At 53.3% G+C, this 18830-nt stretch overlaps 1 protein-coding gene across 1 annotated transcript; it reads left to right on the top strand.

Moving 5' to 3' along the window:
• Window positions 1-2660: 2660 nt before the first annotated feature.
• On the top strand, window positions 2661-16429 carry TRARG1 (trafficking regulator of GLUT4 (SLC2A4) 1). Its single transcript, XM_064677566.1, has 3 exons — window positions 2661-3162; window positions 10160-10292; window positions 10878-16429. Exons 1-3 carry the CDS (start codon window positions 2755-2757, stop codon window positions 10883-10885), a joined length of 549 nt encoding a protein of 182 aa, XP_064533636.1. The 5' UTR covers window positions 2661-2754; the 3' UTR covers window positions 10886-16429.
• The last annotated feature ends 2401 nt before the right edge of the window (window positions 16430-18830 follow it).

Here is an 18830-nt window from a genome sequence, read left to right as displayed (position 1 = left end):
CGAGCCATCAACAGGATCACGGCTCTGTCCCTGTCCCTGCATGGCGCCGGGTGCTGCTGGCCCTGCGCCCACTCCGAGTGCCACGGCCGGGCTGGGGTCCCCGTGCAGGAGCCAGGGCTGAAGGGCAGCCGCCCCCAGCTCCCCTGGGAGCCCGGTTCTGCAGGCACACGCTACCCTCCGTCTCCTCTCTGCACTGAGTTCTCCCCTCAGAGGCAGCTCCATCACTACGAGAGCCCGAAGGAGGATCACTCCATGCCCAGCCCTGCCTGTTGCTCCAGTGGGAACCCCCACCCTGCACTCCGGGGCACCCGCCAGCAGCGACTCACGGGCAGCCTGCAGGACCCCCTGGCTGGGGCAATCCCCTGGCAGCTGGGCTACTGCCAGAGCTGGGGACACCAGCAGTGCCTCCCCATCCACTGACCTACAGGGCCGGGGTGGCAAGATGGTGCCAGGAAGGTAATGGATCCATGGGACAAGTGGGGGGAGTGGGAAGGGAGTGTTGGATGAGAGAGAAGCACTGCAGGATGTGGAGCTTGGCTGCAATGCTGCTGAGAGCTGGGAACCCCCAACAAGCTGTACTGGACCCGACCCTAGCGCTGCCCAGGTCTCTGCTCTGTGGGAAAACTGTGGAATGTAGGAAGTCCTCTGGAAGTGCCAGCTCTCTGTTTCTTGTGAGTTCTCACTGTTGCTGATTGCCACTGTTATTTATTCTCTCTCGCTTGCTCTGTGAGAAAATACAAATTACAAACCCAGCACCAGGGCACTGGCTCTTAATATGTGTGGGATGGACAGATGGGCCGTGGGGATCATGCTAAAGCCCCTGGCTGGCTGGTCACTCTGGCTCCCATCGGTGAAGGAGGGGAGCAGGAGCAGGGAAAGGTTAGTGCCCTGGGACTTTTGATGCTAAGCTCATTGGTACAGACGTTTGTGCCTGGCAGATTTGCGAGGCCGTGAGGGGAGACAGATGTCAGCTTTCATAAAACCCACCCATCCAATTGCAGTTTCCTCCTGATCACAGTGAAGTGGCTCTGGTGGGACAGGCCGGTAGCACGTTCCTGGCCAGCCCCCACAGCAGGGAGGAAGGGGGAATTTTACTGGAAAGGTCCCTTTTGTCCCTTCCCTCTGGCTTAGAGAGCTTGGACCAGCTGGGAGGGCTCCCTTCCACCCGAGGCTCAGCAAACTGGAATTGCTGCAGGAATCAGGCAGGGATTTACAGCCACACTTACCACAGCCAGCAGATTTTTGGATTGGACCAATTGCACTGTGTGATTCCCGCGGTGCTGAGCCCCACAGAGCTCCCCCAGCCCCACTGCTCCCACCCCAGTGCTCCCAGCATGGCTGCCAACATAAAAGGGCAGTCTGAGCTCCTTCCCTGCTGAGGGGCACATGCTGGAACAACCATCTCAACCCTCTGCTGTTGTGTGCCAGGCCCTCCACAGGGTCTCCTCCTCCTACCTTAATCCCCAGTGGGACAAGAGAGCTGGGCTGGGAGCAGGGGAAAGCTGGCAACAGCCAGGAGAGAGAGCTCTTTGCTCAGCAAAGGAGCCTCTTTAAAGTGCTGATGATATGAGGCATCTTGGCTTCAGCCTCTGACAGGTGTTCCCTTTGCCAGAAGAAGGCCTGCAGCCCTGCCCACGGAAGGAATCCTGCTTCTCCCAGCAGCATCCCTGCTCTGGGTGCTCTCCCTGCTCTGGCTCTCCCTGGAGCAGCACACGGCCCTGCTCTGCCCTGTCAGCAGCCATCATCTGGGGGTTGGGAGCCCAGCAACACCAGCATTCAAGGAAGGTTTAAGTGACACCCTAACTCAGACAGGAACCCCTCCCTCCTCACAGACTTGCATCTCCATGTTTTTCCCCCACCAGCTTTGGTGACCAGCTGAAGTGAGAGATGGAAACAGCTGGTCACAGAGGCAGGAGCGAGGGGGATGCATAACCCCACAAGACCCCCCCAGAGCTGGGTCACCACACTGCTCTCAGGTTCACATTTACAAAACGTAAGTCCTAATTCTACCTGGAGGCTGCAGGATGGAATAAGGCTCTGGGCAGGGCTGGGCAGCAGGTCCCGGCTGGCATCAGGCTCTTTGGGCACCTCTCAGGGAGGCAGAAGGTGCTGGGTGCGCCTCGTAGATGGCGCTGACCCAGGGCAGCCCCAGCCCAGCTCTGCAGCGATGAGGGGCATTGTGAGGGTCTGCTCTGTGCCGCACGCCCCCCACCTGCCTGGGGAAGGGCTTTCAGCCAGGAGGGAGGCAGGGGCAGCAGGGCTGTGTGTACCCAGCACGGACCCACCCTCGGCATCCCCCGCGCCGTCGGGGCTGGCGGCGGCCCCGACCCCGCCGGCACAGGCGGAGCCCGGCCGGGGCTGGGCTCTCACGTACCGCTGCAGCGGAGCGGAGCCCGTGGGAGCCCCCGGGAAGAGCGGGGGGTCGGTGGGGCGGGACAGAGCTCGGGGCTGGGCGGGTCGGAGGCGGCGGGGACACCCCTGCTCTCTCACCGCTCCGCTCCGCCCCGCCGCATCCCCGCCAGCATCCCGGGGGGGCCGCGGCGCCGCCCGCACCGGGACGGGCGGAGGCTGAGCGCGGCTCGGGGGTGAGGAGCGGGGGGCACGGGGACACCCCGGGGGCGGGCCGCGGCCCCGATCCTGCCCCGGGGGCCGAGCCGGGCTGGCCCCTCCTCCGGCTCGGCCTCCCGGGGGGCGGCGGGCCCCGAGCGCAGAGCGGCGGCGGCGGGGCGCTGCCGGAGCCCGCTCCGCCGGGCCATGGCCAGCACCGGCTCCGCGCCCGGGGGCGCGGGCGCGGGCTCGGGCTCCGGCTCGGGCTCGGGCACGGTGCTGCCCACCCGCTTCCAGGAGACCGAGAAGCTGCTGTCGGCGACGGAGGGCCGGGAGGAGAAGGGCCTCCGCGGCTCCAAATCCTTCACGGCAGCCTTGCCCGGCGAGACGGAGCGCAACGGGCACGGGCTCGGCTACAAGTCGGTGTCGGTCGGGCACCTGGAGGCGCCGCCGCTCTCGCCGTCCCGGCTGAGCCTGGGCAGAGCCTCTTCCACGGCCACCAGCACGGCGGCCCCGGAGCAGGGCCGCCCGCGGGACTACCTGGTGCTCGCCATCTTCTCCTGCTTCTGCCCCGTCTGGCCCCTCAACATCGTGGCCCTCGTCTTCTCCATCATGGTGAGTGCGGGACCCGCCGGGCTCACCGACCCGCCCGTTCCCCCCCCGGTTCTCCCGCCGCCCCCGACGGCCGCCCCGGAGCTGTCCGCGGTGCTGCACCGCCGGGACCGGGGCGCGGCGGGGCGGGAGGCGCCCGCACCGCTCCCGCAGCGCTCAGCCCGGGGCGCGGGGGCTCGGCCGGGCTGTGCCGCCGCTCGGCTCCCGCAGGGCGCTCCGGTGCGGGTCCGGGGAACGGAGGCGGGAGGAGGCGGGCGGGGAGCGGCGCCGAGCCCGGGGCAGCGCGCGGGGAGGCGGCGGGATGGATGTGGAAAGGGAGGCGGTGGGATGGAGATGGAGATGCGGGGAGGCAGCGGGACGTAGATGGAGATGGGTGGGGGATCCCAGGGCAGGGCTCCGGGAAGCCCGGTAGCTCCGGGAAGCCCGATCCCTGCCACCAGGCAGCAGTCCAGAACGACTCGCCGGGCTTTCCCGGGAAGGAGCTGCGAGGCGAAGCAATGACAAGGGATCTCCCTCCGCCCCTCCTAGCCCAGCCCTGCAGCACTGGGGAGACCCTGGCTGGATGCTGGTTCCCGTCCCTCAGGCACTTCAAAGGGTCAGGTGCACCTGCAGCTCTTTTAGTTGCCCCGGAGAAGCAATTTTCGCCATTAAACATTCCCCAAACCTCAGCAAATACACCAACAGCCGAGCAGGGCAGAATGAAGGCAGCCAGCCTCCCACCCATCTCGGGTACAGGTGGCTCAGTCAGCACAGCCCGACAGGCACGGCCACCCCCTTACCCATCAGACGCTGCTCTCTTGTACAGCCCCCCCAGCACCTTCTGTGCCTTTGATTTGCAACAAAGGCAAATCTTTTCTTTGAAAAATCATCTCAGCTACCTGCTTAGCACACAGAAATACACCGAGGGGCACCTGCAGCCAGCACTTCCCCAAAAACCAACAACAACTTGGAGGCAGACACTGGCAGTTGCCACAGAAAGCCCTCTAGAGAGACCCATTTCCATTTTGAGGAGGAATCATCGTTTCTGCCAGTGCCAGCTGTCATCTGCGTAGTACAGTTGTGTGGCAGAGCCTGTTTAGGCAGCATACAGGGAAGCCAGCCAGCCTTGTTTGGCTTTGCACTGCAACGAGAGGGAAAGCAGCTGGGTATTGCATATCCATGGTAATAAACAAGGTCTCTCACGGGGATTTTCCAACCACATTAGCCTTCATGCAAAATAGATTCTCACACTCTCCCTCGCAGGCGTTAGAGCCTCCAGGGCAGTGGGGATGTGCCTTGGGCCACACGAGCCCCATGGAGTAGAAGAGTAAGCAGTGAAAAAGGAGCAGGAGTTAGTTAATCCTGCCAGACAGTGAAGGACTGGGTATAGTGACTGTGTCACACCCAAAGGCAGGCAAGGCCAACAAAGCAACAAGACTGTTTGGCTGCCCTCTGCTTCCAAGGCCCTTGGTCACATTGACCAGAGCTCATCCAGAGCTGGGGAAGGGGAAGCCCAACCCCAAAGGCAGAGGTGCACTCAGATGAGCTTGTTCTCCAGGACAAGGTTTATAGCACACACAGTTCACTTAATTTATTACTGCCCTTTCTAGTTCTGGCCCTGCCTACACCATCACCCTCTCCACACACCCCCACCTGACAGCCAGGGAGCTCCACACGGCACCGGCGGAGCAGGATGAGGAGTGATCCTTTCTCTGTGCTGACCCTGGGGAAACAGCAAACATCTATCTGGGTCCTTCTGCCAGCAGGAACAGCTCTCAGGGCATTGGCTGATGTTTTACCTGCTTAAATTTAGGAATTTAGCTCCCAGTGACCCCCCAGGTTCCCACAGGCTTAGTTTTTCTCACAGAGTAAAACCCGGGAGTGCCTGATCATGCACAAATCTGAGCAGGAACCAGTTTTTGTGATTCCTGTCACCTGGAGGAACAGGAGGACCCTTCCACAACGTGCTGACATTCCTTTAGCTCTGCAATTGTGCCTTTCTTTCCTAAGTCAATGCTTTTGCACATGAAAGCTTTTTTTCTGGGTAATAAGCATCCAGAGAGGAAAGCAAATGAATGCTTCTGAGTTTAGTGCCTCATAAATCATTTTCCAAAAGCTGCTCTCAGATCCCAGCAGGGCCTATAGCCAGAGGTGGAAAAAACCCCCTGCTTTAGCCTCCAGCCTGTTCCTGCTAATGCTGGTCTTGTGGAAATGAGCTACCTGGAGGCTCCTCCACTGATCCTTGGATGCATTTTCTAGGCCAAGTGAGGATCTGGCTGCACTGAGGGGTTCAGGTCATTCCCCAAGCCAGAGAGTGGGACTGGTGGACACAAGGACAGTGCAGCCCCATGGGACCCATCTCAGAGGAGTGAAGGGCAGATCTGGGTACCACACACACACACACACACATACACACTGCATTTCTATTGTGAATCCCTTTCCCTTCCCACCAAAGTGCAGCCACATCAGGGGAAGGAGCAGAGAGGTCACAATATACAAAACTGAACAAATAAGGGAAGTGAAAATATCCAGCCAGAAGAACCATATATTAACATCAAGCCAGAAGAACCATATATTAACACCATATATACCCTGCAAAGTACTTGGTGTCCAAAATAAGTAGTGTCATCCCCAAAAGATGTGGGAGAAGTCGGACTATCCTTACTCATTTTAAATGCCACAGTCATCTATCTGAGCCTGGAGCTGACTTATACCCCTCTCAGAATGTTTCCTTCAACAAAACACAAGTGTTGAGGATTAGTGATTTATTTTGAGTCATTGGTGGAAGGCAGCAAAGAGCACCCAAAGCCAGTTCATAAATTGGGAAAGATTGCAGGGAAGAGGACGTGATGATTTGTCTTCCCCATCCCTGGGACTAGCACAGAAAAGTAATTGCCTTCATTTGCAACAGGGCCACTTAGGGAAAAAACCCATTTTGAACAGTAACTGGGACAGACAGCAGTGGGAAACAGGTAAGATTAATAACTTCTGCAACAGCCAGCCTTACCTGGCTCCACAGGTGCTGCAGTACAGCACCCACTTCCAAGGCCCTGGGCTCTAATAGGAATCCCTTGGCTCACACACAGTGACTCACTCCCCCGTCGCCCTCGAGCCTTTCTGAGATGTTCTGCCTCGGCGAGTCTCCATTAATAAACAAGATGTTAATGTTTTTATGTGGAAAGCAAAACACAGGATTAGTGATACTAGAGAACTATAATCAAACTGTTCCACACCAATGAATAATATATGTACAGTACCAAATGCTTGCTAAACACCCCATGCCAATGCTGATGTGTTTTTTTGTAATTGTTCAGGATAAACGAGCAATAAACACTTGCAGAAAGCTGTAGTGATAAATACATTGAATTCGTTAGCCTATATATTTTCCCTAGAAGACAGCTAAAACTGCATATTTCACTGCAGTCTAACCCACACCCTGCCAAAATATTACACTTGTTACAAAAACCAGAGCCTAAAGAGATAAATCCCCAGTGTTGGAGCTTTTGGCGAGCAGGGCAGGGATTCTGTCGATCCCTGGGCTACTGCATCCTCCCCATCTCTTGCCACCAACCCATGAGGCTTCATTTTGTCACCTCCTGTTCTGTAATGAAAATAGCTCTTGGCTGCATCCCATCGCTCTTAGAGCCAGTCTGGCAAACCTGCTGTTGGGACCAGGAGGAACGAGGTCCTGAGCTCTGCTGGTGTCACTGCTGATGCACAGGGTGGCACTGAGTGGAGCAGGACATTTGCAGGGATGCAGTGGAAGCAGTGGCCCGCCTGTTTGAGGCTCTGCTGTGTTATTTACGTGGTGATACAAACTAAAATGAGTACATGGAAACCTCCAAAGCTGCATTTTTCCTATGGAGCAGCTGCCTGGGCTGGGCATGTTTTGATCATGGTGCTGCCAAGAGGCAGTGGCATTAAAGTAAGATTAATTGGAAATGGGAGAGTAACATCACATATTTGTTTGTTCAGACTCTCAATGATGTTTCATGGTTAGTGCTGGAGCACGACTAGGCCTCCTAACCCTTAATTAATTAATTAATTAATTTAAAAAACATGTGGCAGGGGACCCTTTCCAGCACAGTTATTTCTGAGATACACATTTTTTGAAAGGCAAGTGGGATTGCTTTGATCCACTTCCACCTTTAACTTTTTTTAACTCGTACATTTATTTTCCTAACTCAGAGTTTCCCCAGTTTTAGCAGGCACGCCCCAAAGGGAGGAGCTGGCAGATGGCACAGGGAGATGCTGGCCCTACAGCCTGCCCCAGATCCCCTTCTCCTGATCCCTGGCTCAGCCAAGGCAGCACAGCTGGAGATGGATGGGGCAGGGGAAGAAGCCTTTAACCCATGTTAAAATGTAAAATACTTAAAAGCACCTCTAAATAAAGAGTGACTGCTCAAGGCAGTTGAAGTATCTAAAAAACCCTGTTCCCAGTGAAGTCGAGGGGAGTTTTGCCCGACTCCTCCACTGGATTAAGGCTGCTGGGCTCCCTTCTGCCCCCGTCCTGCCTTGCTTCCCTTTCCCCTCACTCCAAACCTTCCCAACCACGTATAAATATTACCAACGGTCCTTAAAACCCCTTTACCCAGTTTTCCTCCCTCCAAACCCCCTTCCCAATGGGCTTCACAGGAGGCAGGAGGGCACTGCACAAATTTGGGAAGGCTTTTCAGCCCGGAGAGCCGGGCTGGTCACAGCCCATCTGCCTCTTGTTCCACCGACGGAGGGGCTCCGGCCTGTCCACTGCACAGGCAGCAAATGCTGACGCACGGTGAGTAATTCCACCACAATATCCTCGCGTGGGACTGCACAGCTGCCCTTTGCTAAGTGCTGGGAGCTCCCTCAGCCAAGGGCAGGACGCCCAGCACACCCTTCCCGGCAGGATCAGGGGCGCTCCGGGCCCTTCTCTCAGCAGCAATGCTTCTCCCTCACCAGGAATTCTTATTTCCAGTGTTTTTTTTTCACTCGGGAAACAAATGATTTGCCAATTAGAAGAGCAAGAAAGAAGATGGGTAATCACTTCCTCTGAGAGTTTATGATGCCTCTGTGTGTGATGTTTGTTGATGAGCTGTGCTTGGCCTTCAGGAAGCTCTGTGTGGTTGGTGAGGGTGGAGGCTTCTCTAGCCCAGCAGGTCAGCAGTGCTGCTGAGCCCAGGGCTGTGAGCTCAGAGGGCTCAGGCCGCAGCATCACCCTTGCTGCCCTGTCAGGTACCAGGCAAGGTTTTGCTCATCCAATCTTACATCTTTCCCCTTTGGGTGTGACCCCCAAATCCTGCTCAACCCACCCAGCCCCAGCAGCACTGCTGGACAGACCCAGGGGAAGCTTCACTAACCCCCTAGAGATGCTCCCAGGGACTGGATCTCAGCCAAGCTCATGGGTGGCCATCCCTGAGTGAGCAGTGAAAAGCAAAATTTCGAAGGGAACCTCCAAATTTTCTATTCCATCCCCCTGAGTGGCCACTTAAAGACAAGGATCCATTTAGCCCACTGAAAGCCTGCCATAAAAATGCTGGTGCCCACCAACATCATGGAATCACAGAATCATTTAGGTTGGAAAAGCCCTCTAGGATCATCAAGTTCAACCATTAACTTAACACTTCCATGTTACCACTAAACCACGTCCCCAGCTGCCACATCTACACATTTTTTTGAACACTTCTAAGGATGGTGACTCTACCACTTCCCTGGGCAGCCTGACCACCCTTTCAGTGAAGACATGTTTCCCAATATCCAACCTAAAACTCCCCTGGTACAACTTGAGGCCGTTTCCTCTTGTCCTATCACTTGTTACCTGGGAGAAGAAACTGGCTCCCACCTGGCTCCACCCTCCTTTCAGGGAGCTGTAGAGAGAAGGTCCCCCCTGAGCCCCCCCCAGCTCCCTCAGTTGCTCCTCATCAGACCTGTGCTCCAGATCCTTCCCCAGCTCCGTTACCTTTCTCTGGACATGTTCCAGCATCCATCAGCACCAGACAAATCCTGTTCTAGCTCCAGCTTTTGGGGATCTCTGTTCATCCCTTAATGACTCCACACAAAATGATTTCCAGCCACCTACTCGTGCCTTCCCCCATCCCACTCCTTAGCCCTGCCACAGCCAGGGAAACCCTGCTTTGCCTTACAGTGCAGGGGAAAGCTCTCACTGAGCTGCCTGAGGAAATCAATAGAGCAGCAGGGGAATTCACAATGAAACCAGGACCAGAATAGAGAAGCTCTATGGACTATTCCTCCTCTCCCTACAGTGCACACGAGAGCAGGAATTCACTGTAGGAGGACTGCATTTCAAAAGAGAGATGGAGAACACAACCTGTCTGTGTTCAAGCAGAAATTCAGGGTGATGCAGAGGCATCGAAGCACATCCCATCATGAGGGGAAAGCCAGTGGTTACCACTTGTTTTATCAAAGCCTGTTCCTCTCACACACACATCCAGCTCCAAAGGCACAGAGGCCTCACGCTGCTTTGGAAATGTCACTGCTTTTTGGTCCAGTTTGTCAGTGCTGGTTAAACTCACAATATACATTGCTGCTCAATACATATGATTGCAGAAAAAGAGGGAAGCAGGATGCTTGTCTGTACAAAAGCTGCAGAGGGTTGGTGGTACCCCATGGAGATGCAATTCTCCTGCACAGTCCCATAGAATTGAGCTGCTCCAGGGACTGCAGTCAAAAGTTTCAGGGTTTTCCATGAAAGACTCAGAGAGGGGCTGGTGCTGGCTGGGGCTCTGCTGTGCCTGCTGTCCCATGCCAGGGTTATTTCTTAGTCACTCCTGCAAAAGACAGGCTTGAGTCAGTGCAGCTCCTACCCAGGGAAGCAGAGCAGCTTCCCAAATGGATTGTCCAGGCATATCAGTTTAGCAGGACCATGGGCTGTCAAAGCCATGGGCTCACTGAGGGGATTTGTGTGTCATCCTGTGAGAGCTCGGGGTGGCAGGTCCAGCCCCCGGGGACACAGAGCTCAGTGTGGGGAGGTACAGCCAGGGAGCCACTCTGCCATTCTCAGGAGCCTCTCTCTGTGTCCCCCCAGTCGAGGAACAGTGGGCAGCAAGGGGACACGGACGGAGCCCGGCGGCTCGGACGCATGGCCAGGCTGCTCAGCATCGTCTCCATCGTCCTGGGGACCATCATCATCGTGCTCTACATTTCACTCAGCGTCAGAGGTAACACTTCCTTCTCTTTTCCACAGCCCAGCAAGAGCAGGAACCTCACCTGGCTCCAACCCAGTGGACAGGACACACCTGCCCACCATCCACCACCCTTGGGTAGATGGAGCTCCATTCCCATCCTAACTGAATGGGGAGAGCACTAAACCCCTGCAGTCCAGGCTGGTTTGACCATCACCAGCTGCACACACACATGCAGAACAGCTCAGAGAATGGGCTCCTGGTAGTAACCACACACACTGTCCAAATGACCAGCATGGAAAGCCCTCCCTGTGCTGTCCATAGTGCTGTGGTGACCACACAAGATCCCCCTGGTGAAAGGTTTTGCCCTGGCAAAAGCTGTGGTGGGTTTAGAAGAGTGGAGTGGGGTATAAAAGCAGAAGGGTTTCAGGTCACAAATCAACTTTCCAGAAACACAATCCCAAAATGTTTGGGGAACATCCCAAACACAAACCCACCTGCCAAACCAGCATGACCAGCACAGCTCAGGCAAGCAGGGGCCTCAAAAACACCCAAAGCCCAAACCAGGAGCGTAAGGGAAACATCTGTGACCACTGCCCTAATACCCTCTTTCTCTTCCAGTTTCCTAGAAGACGTTTCAGCATGTAAATACCTTGAAGAGGAGGAAGACAACTTTCCTTTTGGGGTTTTTACTTTCAGCCTTGCAACAAAAAAAAAATTGTCACAGTGTAGGTGGGCAGCCCTAGACAGCCTGCTCTGGAGCGCCGTCGGAAGGAACGCATGCTTCTATTCACTCTTGGAAATGAGTCTGTACAGGTGATGGGATAAAAAACACCGGGAGAAGGAATGGGAAAGGCCATCGGACACCAAGCGGAGAGGAGAAGGGGGAAATCCACTACCTCATTCCCCTCCAGCAAAACTCACGGAGTGGGGAGACAACTAAAGTACAAGAGGAGGAGAGAGTTTCAAGAACGAAGCTTGTTTTAAAAGAAAAATCTAAAGGCGAGAACGGGACATTTCGAGGAATCCTCCTAAGGATTTTGGCACAAGTCACTGGACTTTTGGGGGGTTGTTGGTTTTTAAATCGTCAAATTCTCAGTCTCTACAAAACAAAACAAAGCTCAAACTGCCATCAGGAGCTGAGAGCTGTTCCACGGAGGAGGAGGAGGGAGGGCAGAGCTGCAGCAGGACCACGGCTCTGCTCCGCACGGAACGCAGCCGCAAAAGCTGGAGGATGTGGTGGGTGCTTTTGTATTTTTGATGAAAAAAAAAAAAAAGAGACAATGACCATTTGCATGCCTTTGGGAATGTTCTCCATGTCTGTTCCTATGAGCTCTTTTATCACTTAGGGCAGATCTCAGAGCTGGCAGAGCAGGATGTTGCTGCATGAGAACCCCAGGCTCCTCCTCACCCCGACCCCATGGTGGGCTTTTTAATGGAAGGAAAGATAACATGTTCCCTGTGAATCCACACATTTCCCTCTGTGCACCCAAAGGGAGGTGCTCATGGCACCCAGACAAGAGCCTGGTTAACCTGTAGCAGCAGCACCAAGGCACAGAGAGCACATTCCATCCACTCACACCTTGATGTCACATCATGACGCCCATGCAGAACCTTCAGCGTGATCCAGCCCCTGCCACTGCCACTGCTCATCTCCCTGACCCTTTGGGGCTTCAGCTTAGGGCCTTCCAGGGGATTTTCAGGGGCACGGAGGAGTTTTAGGTCCCTGCTCTTCTCCCTGCATCCCTCACATGCTCTTCTGCATGTCTGGAAACCCCCGGTGTCCCCGGAGCTGTCCGGGGTCAGTTCCACAAGTTGTATTATTTTGTAATGTTTTGTATTTAACATAACAAGAACATAGACTTTGCTCCTCCCATTCTGCCTATAGGTACCACAGGCCCCACCATGTCTTCCACACCACACAGCCCCCTTGGCCATTTCCCGTGGGATACAATCACGACACCCCCTGAAGCCTCCTTCCAGCCCCATCCCTTCTCCTTCCTGCTCACCCCATCCTTGCTGTGGGTTGTTCCTGGGGTTGACCCTCTACCCATCCACCCAGACTATGCAAAGTTTCATTGCCTGTTGTTTTAGTCAGGCTTTGTAGATGACTTCTGGCCATGTCCACTGGCTCCCTATTACCTGAGTCTCTTTTATCCAAACTTTGCTGACACGAATACACGACCAAGAGCTGCACTCCCTGGCCTTTCTGCCAACCTGGGACCCAGAAATATGGACTGACTGAGAAATGTGGTCCTTCAGGGCACTTCTGCTCCCTAACATCCTGAAAAACACCCCAAACCTTCGACCAAATTTAATGCTTCCAAGGGCTTGTCTACATGGAGAATCCACTACACACCATAGGAAACTTCACAACATGGCAACTGCTTGGCACTGACTTCTTCTCTGGGCTGTGAATGAGCACAGGGGGTTAGCACAGGGTAGGGGTGAACTGTAAATCCACACTGTAGTTACTCTGTAGTAACTAATGTGCAAAGCCACGGGCATGGCTGTGAAAATTCTCTTGTCCCCTGTTTGCTTGCTCCTCTTTAAAGTGTTTTCTTTCGCTAGACATTATTTGAATCCAGGGGGTGAGAAAGCCAAATCCCCCAGACATGCTGTTAACAATTTTCTCTACACTAAAAGGGATTCCAGGGACTCACAGCAATAGCACTTCACTACAGCACTTTCTCGGGCTCCATTCCCATCCACTCCTTTGCCAGCACTTTATTACAAGCAACTGGCTGCTAAAATGGACCAAATCCGCAATTTTTCTTTTCCAATTTATCTCTTGTGAGTTCAACAAACAGGAGACCACTGGGGGCTGCTGGATGGGAGCTCCCACCTGCATCCTCTGTCCAGGTGCCCCTTGGCACCAGACCTGTTCCTCCCAAGTTTTTCAGAAACCCTCCCTTGGACATTCCAACTTTAATCTCGCGGCTGTTGAAATCCCACCGAATCCCCCACACGTTTCCTTCTTTGACTCTTGAACCCAAAAGCTGCTTGCTGGCAAACAGGTGTCATTCTTTTGGGGCTACACAAAGGCAGTGCTGCCTTGTCCATGCATCTTCTCCCTTTACCCGCTGAGCTGCTGGAATTCAGCTGATGGGAAGAGCTGGGCAAGCTCCTCCTCAGGCAGGAAGGGCCGACGGTCAGGGAAAAGTGAGGTATAGGACTTGAGAGTACCAAGTGTTTATTAAGTAAGAATTTAAATGCTCTTTTATCATTATATAAAGCCTTTCATCTAAAGTGCTTTCCCTCACCCAAAGGATTAATCCCTGCCACCCCCCACGAGGTGGGTTCACATTACGCCGTTCTAATTGCGCGGATAGCAAATGCTCAGTCACAGGCACTGAACAGCTCCAGAAACAACCACCTTTTTCCTTCTCCTCCTTAACAGAACCATGCATGAACACAGATTTGCTTTGAACCTGATTTTTCCAAAGGGATCTAGACAAACTAAACCCCACTACAGTTCAAAATGGACTGGGATACCTGCAGTTATAAGAAGGAAGGGGGGGTGGCTCTGTGAAGCAGTTGCAGTGGTCCTTGCCAGGGGAAGTCCCAAGCCAGGGGAACACAGAGCAGTGGAGGTACCAGGATTCCCCTCAATGCAGGAGAAGGCAGAAACATTCCCCCAAAACCCCATGGTGATGATTTGTTGCATGCACCCAGACAGGGTTTGTTCCTCCTGTCTCACCAGACAGCTGAGGGAATGCTTCTCACCTCACTATTAAGTATAAAAAAAAAAGAAAAACTAAGAGACTTAAATCCCTTTCATTCTAAAATCTTCTTTCTGATTCGATACAACTGTACTGCACACTCTTGAACATAGCTTTTTTTCTTATCCTGCATTTAAATCCAGAGAAAAGCCTCTACAGTTATCCCTGACAAAATATTTCCTCTGCTTGTAACCTGGCTTTCCAGTGCTGGAGAAATAAACCCTCCAGGGATATCTGGAAAGTCCCTTCTCTCTGCCAGCTTCTCCACACCTTTTCCAGCCTATTTTGCAAAGGTTTTGCCACTTTGCTCTTCTCCACATCACACACGGTTTTATCCCAGCTCAGCTGCCTCTTTGGCTCTTTTGGGGTGGAATTATCTTATATTCATGAAGGGAGAGGTTGCAGAGCCCCCAGCCCTTGGCACACACCTCACCTGTGCTGTCCTACAAAGAGGTAGATGAAGGCAGAACTCTGAGGCCACCAGCAGGCACAGTCACTCCTTTGGTCTCTATCCAGGGAACAACAGCATTCCTCGTGATTATTTGCTGCTTTAGTGCTCATCTTAATGCAAGCATCTCTTTTTCCATATCCAGGCACAGCCACTTCTCTCCTTAACTTGGCTTTTAGCACAGGAGGGCAATCACAAAAACTATGTCACAAGACCTTCCCTCTCCATCCCCATAAACAAACCCTGTTACTTATCCCCCCAGCTCTTTGCCACCTGCTGCAGCCTCCTCTAAGCACACACGTCAGAGTGGAGTTTTCTGTGTTTGCAACTCTGACAGTCATGAAATCCTCAGGACCTGCCCAACTTGCACCCCCTGGTGAAGGAGAGGTAAGAGATCCGAGCAGTGTGGTGGCAATCCAGCCTTACCTGACAGCAAAGCTGAGCTGGTGGGAGGAGAGCTCGCTGAAGGGCTGGAGAAGGTGGGAAACGTCTCTAAATGTAAGCTGAAGTAGGAGTTACAATCGACAAGTGTGAGGTCCTGGTGGGGATATAAATACACAGTTTGCACTGCTTGGGAAAGAGCCTCTGAGCAGAACACGTGGCTGTGGCACCTCTCTGGCACTGGTGGCCCTGGGCTCCTTTCCTGGGGTTTGGGGCAGAGCTGGGCTCTGTGGGGAGGCACAGAAGGGCCCTTGCTGGGTGCAGCAAGGCTGGATCAAAGCCTTAAGCTGAACCAGCAGTTTGCTGCTGCTGAGCAGATGAACCTGCTTGGCTTCATAGCAGCTCCTCGTAGGATGCAACAGCCGAGGGTCAGGAAAGGTCTGGCACAAGTCAGTGGGTCACAGCAACACGCTGGCTGGTGCCTGCAGAGGAGACCAAAGGGATCTGAGCAGCAAGGGAGGAAAGAAAGCAACAAAGGAGTTCAAAGTTTGCTGTGCTCATGATGGGTTTGCTTTTTCCGGTCGGTATTTCACCCTGTTCCAGTTTACCCCTCTGCCCCCATCTCTGCTGGTTCACTGTGCTTTCCCCTCAGCATTTCTACCCCTGGAGCAATGTGTGAGTCCCCCAGGCTCTTTCCTCCCATCCTCTGCCTCTCTTTTAACCAGGACAGGTCTTGCTGGCAATGACATGTCATGGCTGGGCTCCTCTGGAAGGGGTTAGCGAGGACAGGGAACCTCTGACCTGGGCTCCCTGCAGAGCCCAGCACGTAGTACCTGACCTTCCCAATACACTCTTCTCCATGTAGACAAGGGGAGCAGATCCTGCCTTTTATAGAAAATTAAAACCCCATTTCTGTTCATTCTGAGCCCAGGAATAGGCTGCAGAAATGCACCCACTAGGCTGCCCCCATGACTTCTTCTTTTTCCTTCCCCCCCCAATACCCTCACCCTTGCCCTGTCGCTTTGTTACTTATCACAGAACCACAGCCAGGGTTGCACTGTCAAGCTCAAATAATTCAGATTTAAGATTGTTTTTCATCCTTTAATTTTGGCAAAACTAGTTAGGTTTGGACTGAAAAAACTCCCCTGCTTGGGCACAAGCCAAGGGGGTGGGGGGGGAAAGCAGCCTTTTCAAAGTGGGAATATTTGTAAAGCATTTGCTGACACCAGTAGATAGCGAAATTCAAACCTATAAATAACCATCCAGGATAAGAAACATCAGAAAGGGAACGTGTGCAGGATTCAACAAGGCAACCCTGATCCCACCTGGGAGCAGGGGCCCTTGTTAGATGGTGCCAGGACATGATCCTTGGTGTGGAAGTGCAGGGTCCATCCCCCCACTGCCACAGCCACCGTCCATGCACCGGCTCCTCCTGTTCCAAATCCAAAAGGGAAGAGCCACCATCCACACACAGCATGAACACACCAGGAACTGCAGCTGGGTGCTTCTCTTTGCTGATAAATGTTTCTTTTTCTGCAGGATGGTATGGTATATCTTATATACTTTCTTTGTATTTCTTGGCATGAGAAAAAACAAATTAAAATGTAACATGCATGGTCAAAGCTGAACTGGTTTCTTCTGTCTAAATGAGAAAAAAAATTATCCAAACTACTCATTTAACTGTTGCTTCACACTCCAAGAGCAACCAGTTGGTATTTTGGGTGCAGTGGGCTGCAAATAATATATACAGGCAAAGAGCAGAAGAAAACAGCACAAGTCAGAGCAGAGAGAGGTGCAGAGAGATCAGCCTCGTGCTGCAGAGACAGGCAGCACCTCGGGAAGCACAGCTACTGTGGGAGGTCTCTGCCAGCCAGGGCACAGGGAAGGAAATCAACCCTCCTTCCTTGCAGGGCACAAGGATGGGATGGGGAACAGTCCCTGGAACTGCTTCTCACCACAGCCCTGCCACTGCAGGTCAACAGCCTGGTGCACAGCCAAGAACAAATTCCTAATCTGCTGGAAAACCAAAATTATTGAGCAAAAGCCTAGATTTCAGGGTTGCACAGCAATATTTGGTCTCCTCTCACAGAGTCTAAATGCAAGCAGCTACCAGGAATCAGGCCCTTGCAAAGTTTCATAAGCCAAGGCTTGAAATTCAGCCATCACCAAAAACACTGGCTGTGGTCTTTTCCCAGGAGGAGTTTCTCCAACCAGACTGGAAGGCTGTTGACTGTGTATCACACCCACCTGGGGTCACTACCAGAGTTTATCTGTGTGTAACAGCACACTGGTCAGTCAAGGCTACTGGTCCTTATTGAAGCTGAGGGACACAACCCCTTCATTCAGCTGAACCCCAACACTCTCCTCTCGCTGTGCATCTCTGGCATCCTCTGGGAACAAATGGCAACACAGCTCCCAACTCAGCCCAGCCTGGAGAGAAGACCTGCCAAGTCTGCAATGAATTAGTTGTAGCACACAGCTCTCTGCAGCAAACACTCAAGCTGTCCAGATTTCAGCACGGGGCAGGACTTACCAGAGGTAACACAGTCTCGCAGCTTCCTGAGGACAATTCCTTCACAGCTTCCTGAGGACAATTCCTGTGCTCTCTCAGCAAAGCAGGACACACATGGGGAGGAGGTGCCACCAGCAGCAGCAGGGATCAAAAGTGAAGCTTTGTGGGCCCTGGCATCAGGCACAGCACTTCCACTTTCATCCCTGTCTGTGATGGAGAAAGATGGATGTAAATCCTCTGTGAGGTTGGCAGGCACAGAGTGATTCAGCAACAAAGGGGTTTAATGGCCCTGCCTGGAGCACATCCTGCCCATGGAGCACATCCTGCCCATGGAGCACATCCTGCCCATGGAATTCCCTCCAAGGTGGGGGCAGGTCACTTCCCACTGAACCAGCCAGAGGCATGGAGGAGCACTGAGGCACCAACACCGAGGGGGGCCCTGACAGAGCCCACCAAATAAGTCATCAGCAAACACTGCAGGGGAACAGATCCAGCTGTGGGATTTGCTGTGCCCACGTTTTGGAAGTGGTTACAGCCATATTGGTGAGGCAGAGAGTGAACAGACCCACCTCTGTGGTCCAAACCCTTCTGATGTGACACAGTCAAGCTCTGGCGTGCCTGTCATTTTGATAAACACCTCTTTGTCCTTCTTAAGGATGCAAACTGTAGGGGTTTTGGGGTATTGAAAAATGAATAAATAGGAAAAACCTGCAAGTACTCAAGAGGATGGAGATTAAATGTTTGTGAGCTCACAAAACCCAGATCTGTTATCCTCTCAGCTATCCATCCAGCTCAGAAGCTGACCAAAGGAACAGTAATTAGTCCTTCTAGATCAGCTGCTGTCCACAACACAAAGCCCAGCCCCTATAAGCCAGGCTCAACACTGGATCTGTCCCAAAGGTTTCCTATGGATCAGGCAGCCCTGGTGCATCACTGCCCAAGCAACCAGTGAGACAGAGCTGCTCCACAGCCTCCAACACACCAGCAATGTGCTCAGCCTTCCTGTTTATCCCACAGCCCTTCTCTTACACTACATTAGCCCCCCTCCCCAGCTCTGCAGCTCACTAGGGCATTTTTAACAAATTAAGACTATTCCTTTGGTGTGTCCATTCCCCATTGCTTTGAAAACCACAAGTCTAATTAGATCTGATGGGTCTTACCCCTAAGCACCCTCCCCTCGTAACACCACCTAAATCAGTGCTCTTGATGTTTAGTTTCCCATCCCAGGGCTCACATAGCAGCTGCTCAAACCTCTAAGCACCATCAGCCAAGATTAATTACTCACAGCCATGCAGGTCCAAACTTACACCACTACAGCTACTCCTGTTTTACACCAAGGTTGGACTATGCACAAAGCTCGTGTTACTCAACTGCAGCATCTCCCCACTGCCTCTGCTCACCCAGCAGGGCAAGAGGCATCACTGTCTGCACAAGGGCTTCGGCAACACAACTGGGATTACAGGGCAGGTTCAAAGAGCCACATTTATTTGTCCTGATGAAGAGACAAAATG

Source organism: Pseudopipra pipra, chromosome 21 (genome assembly GCF_036250125.1).
Source record: "Pseudopipra pipra isolate bDixPip1 chromosome 21, bDixPip1.hap1, whole genome shotgun sequence".
Lineage (NCBI taxonomy): Eukaryota > Metazoa > Chordata > Aves > Passeriformes > Pipridae > Pseudopipra > Pseudopipra pipra.
The sequence above is the reverse complement of the archived record's forward strand: the minus strand, read 5'-3'. Positions and strand labels throughout refer to the sequence as shown.